The sequence below is a fragment of the Megalops cyprinoides genome, chromosome 8 (genome assembly GCF_013368585.1).
Source record: "Megalops cyprinoides isolate fMegCyp1 chromosome 8, fMegCyp1.pri, whole genome shotgun sequence".
In the NCBI taxonomy this organism is placed as follows: Eukaryota; Metazoa; Chordata; class Actinopteri; order Elopiformes; family Megalopidae; genus Megalops; species Megalops cyprinoides.
The window spans coordinates 367,501-374,470 of NC_050590.1; the positions used below are offsets into that span (position 1 = coordinate 367,501).

At 45.7% G+C, this 6,970-nt stretch overlaps 1 protein-coding gene across 4 annotated transcripts in view; it reads left to right on the top strand.

Annotated features, from left to right (window-relative positions):
• Positions 1–6,668, top strand: part of ndrg4 (NDRG family member 4) — a 43,885-nt gene extending 37,217 nt beyond the window's left edge. For 2 of the 4 annotated variants that reach the window (XM_036535842.1, XM_036535845.1), the window contains 5 exons: positions 77–124; positions 762–797; positions 1,531–1,582; positions 2,839–2,877; positions 6,480–6,668. In XM_036535842.1, coding sequence (XP_036391735.1) covers positions 77–124; positions 762–797; positions 1,531–1,582; positions 2,839–2,877; positions 6,480–6,634 — 330 coding nt within the window. In that variant the 3' untranslated portion in view covers positions 6,635–6,668. The remainder of the gene's footprint in view (positions 1–76; positions 125–761; positions 798–1,530; positions 1,583–2,838; positions 2,878–6,479) is intronic. The other 2 variants (XM_036535843.1, XM_036535846.1) reach the window with 1 other exon arrangement.
• Positions 6,669–6,970: the final 302 nt, after the last annotated feature.

Consider the following 6,970-nt stretch of genomic DNA (forward strand, 5'->3'; position numbering starts at 1 on the left):
CCTCTCCCTCTCTCTCTCTCTCCCTCCCTCCCTCTCTCTCTCTCTCTCTCATCACTCTCTCTCTCCCTCCCTCCAGGTTGAGTGTAACTCCAAGCTGGACCCCACCAACACCACCTTCCTGAAGGTACAAAACCCCCCCCCCCCCCCCCCCCGCTTCCATGATAGGGCTAAACGAATTAGCCCGATTAAGCTAATCAAACCATTAGCATACCAATCAACCACCAATTAGCATCAACTGTTAGCATTAGCGCACTCATTAGCATAGTATATGTAATCATCACGCTATCACATAGCATAGATAATTTAGAATTCACAATTATTTCATTAACAGTTTCTCTAGTTAGCGTAGCATGTCTTTTGATTTAACAAATCGGATTAGTCAATCGCTAAATGCTAATTACCGTTAGCCATTATCGTTAGCACACTCGTCAGCACGTTATTGATCAATCAGGGGTTGTTCTAATTAGCATAGCATTTCTTTTTTTTATTTAATAAACGGGAAATCTCGCAGTGAAATCTGGGCTAAACGTCGGCGTCCAGAGATGCTAATGAGCGTAGCGTAGCGGCGAGGAGGAGGGGCTCGTAACTGGAGGGTCGCCGGTTCCGTTCCCCCCTCGGGGGCGGGGCTCTTAACCCCGGACGGGCCTCAGTAAATATCCAGCCGCGTAAACGGGTAAAACCGTAACCTGTGTTAGCGGCTCTGGATAAGAGCTAATGCTAAATGCTAATAATGTACGAAAGGATAAATCCCTCCTTTTCAGATGGCGGATTCTGGCGGGTTGCCCCAGCTGACGCAGGTAAGAGCTCCCATTGGTGCCCGATATGAACAAATGTAAATGTAATTACAACGTAATCGTAACTGTAATTGTAATGTAATGGGATTGTAATTATAATGTAATGTAACTGTAACTGTAATTATAATGTAACTAAATGTAATGTAATGTAATTGTAGCTGCAATTGTAAATGTAATTATAATGTAATTATAACGTAATGTAACTGTAATGTAATGTAATAGTAATTGTAATTGTAACTGTAATTATAATGCAATTGTAATGTAATGTAATTATAATGTAATCATAATGTAATGTAATGTAATGTAATTATAATGTAATCATAATGTAATGTAATTAAAACGTAATGTAACTGTAATTGTAATTATAATGTCATCATAATGTAATGTAATTATAATGTAATGTAACTGTATTTGTAATTATAGCAATTATAATGTAATGTAATTTAATTATAATGTAATTGTAACTGTAATTATAATGTAACTGTAATTATAATGTAACTGTAATGTAATGTAATGGTAACTGTAATTGTAATTGTAATTGTAATTGTAACTGTAATTGTAATTGTAATGTAATTGTAATTGTAATTGTAACTGTGATTATAATGTAACTGTAATGTAATGTAATGGTAACTGTAACTGTAATGTAATTGTAATTGTAATTGTAACTGTAATTGTAATTGTAATTGTAATGTAATTGTAACTGTAACTGTAACTGTGTGTAATTGTCTCCCTCCAGCCCGGCAAGCTGACCGAGGCGTTCAAGTACTTCCTCCAGGGGATGGGCTACAGTAAGTGCACACCTCGGAGAGCATCGCCGATAACGCGCCGAGAACACACCAGCTGCAGTGTGCGTGTGTGTGTGTGTGTATAGAGTGTGTGTGTGTGTGTGTGTGTGTATAGAGTGTGTGTGTGTGTGTGTGAGTGTATAGAGTGTGTGTGTGTGTGTGTGTGTGTGTGTGTGTGTGTATAGAGTGTGTGTGTGTGTGTGTGTATAGAGTGTGTGTGTGTGTGTGTGTGTATAGAGTGTGTGTGTGTGTGTGTGTGTGTGTGTGTGTGTATAGAGTGTGTGTGTGTGTGTATAGAGTGTGTGTGTGTGTATAGAGTGTGTGTGTGTGTGTGTGTATAGAGTGTGTGTGTGTGTGTGTGTATAGAGTGTATGTGTGTGTATAGAGTGTGTGTGTGTGTGTATAGAGTGTGTGTGTGTGTGTGTGTATAGAGTGTGTGTGCGCGTGTGTGTGTGTGTATAGAGTGTGTGTGTGTGTATAGAGTGTGTGTGTGTGTGTGTGTGTGTGTATAGAGTGTGTGTGTGTGTGTGTGTATAGAGTGTGTGTGTGTGTGTGTGTGTGTGAACACACTCACAGCCTGGGTTCGAGACCTTAATTACACACCTCCTTCTGTCCTGTGCGTTCCTGGCTGTGTTTTTCCGACGATAAAGGGCGCGTCTGTGTTGTGTGTTGCGGTGTGTCGTGTTTAAGTGTGTCATGTTGCAGTGTGTTGTCTGTTTAAGTGCGTCGTGTTGCAGTGTGTTGTCTGTTTAAGTGCGCTGTGTTGCAGTGTGTTGTCTGTTTAAGTGCGTCGTGTTGCAGTGTGTTGTCTAAGTGCGTCGTGTTGCAGTGTGTTGTCTGTTTAAGTGCGTCGTGTTGCAGTGTGTTGTCTGTTTCAGTGCGTCGTGTTACAGTGTGTTGTCTGTTGCAGTGTGTTGTGTTACAGTGTGTTGTGTGTTTCAGTAGCTTGTGTTACAGTGTGTTGTGTGTTTCAGTGTGTTGTGTGTTTCAGTGTGTTGTGTGTTTCAGTGTGTTGTGTGTTTCAGTAGCTTGTGTTTCAGTGTGTTGTGTGTTACAGTGTGTTGTGTGTTTCAGTGTGTTGTGTGTTACAGTGTGTTGTGTGTTTCAGTGTGTTGTGTGTTTCAGTGTGTTGTGTGTTTCGGTAGCTGGTGTCGCAGTGTGTTACCTGTCAGTGCGCCGTGTTGCAGCGCCCCGCGGGAGCGCTACGCTAACCCTGCCTTCTGTGTCTCCTCCCCCTCCCCCTCCCGCCTCCCTCTCAGTCGCGTATATAAAGGATCGGAGGTTGAGTGGAGGGCCAGGTACTTCCTGTTTCCTGCTTCCTGTTTCCTGTCTCCTCACTTCCTGTTTCCTGTTTGCTGGCTTCCTGTTTGCTGTCTCCTCATTTCCTGTTTCCTGTTTGCTGGCTTCCTGTTTCCTGTTTGCTGCCTTCCTGTTTCCTGTTTGCTGCCTTCCTGTTTCCTGTCTCCTCATTTCCTGTTTCCTGTTTGCTGGCTTCCTGCTTCCTGTTTCCTGTCTCCTCACTTCCTGTTTCCTGTTTCCTGGCTTCCTGTTTCCTGTCTCCCCACTTCCTGTTTCCTGTTTGCTGGCTTCCTGTTTCCTGTCTCCTCATTTCCTGTCTCCTGTTTGCTGGCTTCCTGTTTCCTGTCTCCTCACTTCCTGTTTCCTGTTTGCCGCCACACTAATGCATCCAGCTCCGATTAACCTTCTGACCTTTGTGGGTTTTCTTTCTTTCTTTCTTTCTTTCTTTCTTTCTTTCGTTTCGTTCTCTCTTTTATTCCGTTTCTTTTCTTTCTTTCTTCTTTTCTTTCTTTCTCTTTCATTCTTTCTTCCTTTCCTTGATTTTCCGTCTCTTTCTTTCCTGCCATTTCTTTCATTTCTTTCCTTTCTTTCTTTCTTCCTTATTCTGTCTTTATTTTTTATTCCTTTTCTTTCTTTCTTCTTTTCTTTCTTTCTTTCATTCTTTCTTTCTTTCCTTGATTTTCTGTCTCTTTCTTTCCTGCCATTTCTTTCATTTCTTTCTTTTTCTTTTTTATTCCTTTTCTTTCTTTCTTCTTTTTTTCCTTTCTTTCTCTTTCATTCTTTCTTTCTCTCCTTGATTTTCTGTCTCTTTCTTTCCTTTGCTTTCTTTTTCTTTTTCTTTCTATGTTTTATTCCCTTTCTTGCCTTCCTCGTCTTTCATTCTCCTCTCTCTCGTTCTCTTTCTTCCTTTGTTTCCCTGTTTCTCCCTTTTCTGCTTTTCTTTTTTTCCCCCTCGATTTCCTTTCTTTTTCCTTCCTTCATTTCCTTTCCTCTTTCTTTCCTTCTCTCTCTCTCTCTCTCTCCTGTCCTTTCCCTTCGTTTCTTTCCCTTCTCTTTCGCTTCTCTCCTTTCTTTCTTCCTCTCTCTTCTCCGCTCTTTCTTTTCGCGACGGTTTTTTTCCCAGACACAGGAAAAAAATGGGCCCCTCTGTCTCGCTCCGCCCCGCGCACCCGCTACCTGCATGGTGATTGGCTGGCTGTGGTCGGGGGGCCACGCCCCCTCCATTGGGAACGCCCCCATTTCTCTGTGGGGGGGGGGAGGGGGAGGAGTCTGCATGGAACCGGCTACCGGGATTGGGGGGGGGGGGGCGGAACCCTCTGTCTGTCCGTCTGGAACGTCCGTTTAGCGGCCCCGCTAACGACGGCCCCCGGAGGGGGGGGGGGTTAGCGGAGCGGGTCTCGGCCGCGAGGCTGGCGCGCTAAACCCCCCCCCCCCGTGCGGCTAACACCGGGGGTTAGCGGAGCGGGGGTCCACCGTCCGATCTCGGCTGCCAGGCTAGTGTGCTAATCCCCGCGGCTAACACCGGGGGTTAGCGGAGCGGGGCTTCCCCGCCCGGTCTCGGCTGCCAGGCTAGCGCGCTAACCCCCCGCGGCTAACACCGGGGGTTAGCGGAGCGGGGGGTCCACGGTCTGATCTCGGCCGCGAGGCTGGCGCGCTAACCCCCCGCGGCTAACGCCGCGCTGGTGTTTTCGAGCGACAAACGGGGCCGTTGGAGCGAAGTCGAGATCGCTGAAGCGAAATCGGGATCGTTAAAGCAAAATCGGGCCAAAAGAAAGAAAAGAAAGAAGTAAGGAAAGAAAGGAAAGAAAGGAAAGGACGAAAGAAGGAAAGAATGCCTGTAATGTACTTTAATGTAAAATCAGGATCGTTACGGCAAAATTGTGATCCTTCAAGCATAATCGTGAACGTTAGCATGAAGTCATAAGCATTAAAGCGAAATCAGGATCGTTACAGCAAAATCGTGAACGTTAGCACGAAATCATAATCATTAAAGCAAAATCAGGATCGTTACAGCAAAATCGTGAACGTTAGCACGAAATCATAATCATTAAAGCAAAATCAGGATCGTTACAGCAAAATCGTGAACGTTAGCACGAAATCATAATCATTAAAGCGAAATCAGGATCGTTACAGCAAAATCGTGAACGTTAGCACGAAATCATAATCATTAAAGCAAAATCAGGATCCTTACAGCAAAATCGTGAACGTTAGCACGAAATCATAATCATTAAAGCAAAATCAGGATCCTTACAGCAAAATCGTGAACGTTAGCACGAAATCATAAGCATTAAAGCGAAATCAGGATCGTTACAGCAAAATCGTGAACGTTAGCACGAAATCATAAGCATTAAAGCGAAATCAGGATCCTTACAGCAACATCGTGAACGTTAGCACGAAGTCATAATCATTAAAGCGAAATCAGGATCCTTACAGCAACATCGTGAACGTTAGCACGAAGTCATAATAATTAAAGCAAAATCAGGATCCTTACAGCAACATCGTGAACGTTAGCACGAAATCATAAGCATTAAAGCAAAATCAGGATCCTTACAGCAACATCGTGAACGTTAGCACGAAATCATAAGCATTAAAGCGAAATCAGGATCCTTACAGCAACATCGTGAACGTTAGCACGAAATCATAATCATTAAAGCAAAATCAGGATCGTTACAGCAAAATCGTGAACGTTAGCACGAAATCATAATCATTAAAGCAAAATCAGGATCCTTACAGCAAAATCGTGAACGTTAGCACGAAATCATAATCATTAAAGCAAAATCAGGATCCTTACAGCAAAATCGTGAACGTTAGCACGAAATCATAAGCATTAAAGCGAAATCAGGATCGTTACAGCAAAATCGTGAACGTTAGCACGAAATCATAAGCATTAAAGCGAAATCAGGATCCTTACAGCAACATCGTGAACGTTAGCACGAAATCATAATAATTAAAGCGAAATCAGGATCGTTACAGCAACATCGTGAACGTTAGCACGAAATCATAATAATTAAAGCGAAATCAGGATCGTTACAGCAACATCGTGAACGTTAGCACGAAATCATAAGCATTAAAGCGAAATCAGGATCCTTACAGCAACATCGTGAACGTTAGCACGAAATCATAATAATTAAAGCGAAATCAGGATCGTTACAGCAACATCGTGAACGTTAGCACGAAATCATAATAATTAAAGCGAAATCAGGATCGTTACAGCAAAATCGTGAACGTTAGCACGAAGTCATAAGCATTAAAGCGAAATCAGGATCCTTAAAGCAAAACCATGATCGTTAGCACGAAACCGTTATCGCTAAAGCGAAACCAGGATCGTTAGCGCAAAATCACGGTCCTTCAAGCGAAACCACGGCCGCTAGCACAAAACCGCTATCGCTAAAGCGAAACCAGGATCGTTAGCGCAGAACCAGGAGCGACGGATCGAGCCGCTCTTCCCGTTTAGCGAACGCCCCCGGCGCGCTAAATGTTAGCGTCACCGGTTTCTCAATCCGGGTCGAGGGGGGACCGGGCGGGGCGGACAGACGGAGGGAAAGAACGGACGGAGAGACGGAAGGACGGACAGATTCTTTTCTTCTTTTCTCCTCCGCAGTGCCGTCGGCTAGCATGACGCGCCTGGCCCGGTCTCGGACGGCGTCGCTAACCAGCGCCGGCTCGGGCGAGGGCCCCCGGTCGCGACCCTGCACCCACTCGGACAGCGCCGAGGGCGTGGCCCAGCTCAACCACACCATGGAGGTGTCCTGCTGAAGAGGAGGGGGGCGGAGCCAAGGGGGGCGGGGCCGGGGAGCGGGGCGGGGCCGGGGGGGAAAGAGGGCGGAGTTTCTCTCTCTCTCCCGCCCCGTCGCTAATCGCTAACCCTCCGTTCCCTCCCCCAAAACCCCTCCCCCCCATCCCCCGTCCCTCCCCTGTAAATCGACACCGAGCTCAAACCCCGCCCCCTTTTTGACCCCGCCCCCCCCCAACTCTGACGAATCTCCTTTCGGTTCCCGCCCCCCACCACTGTTGTTCGTGCTAGCTGATAAACCCCGCCCCCGTGGGCCGCGAACCAATCGCACGACACGTCAATCATCTGCCGAGGAGGAG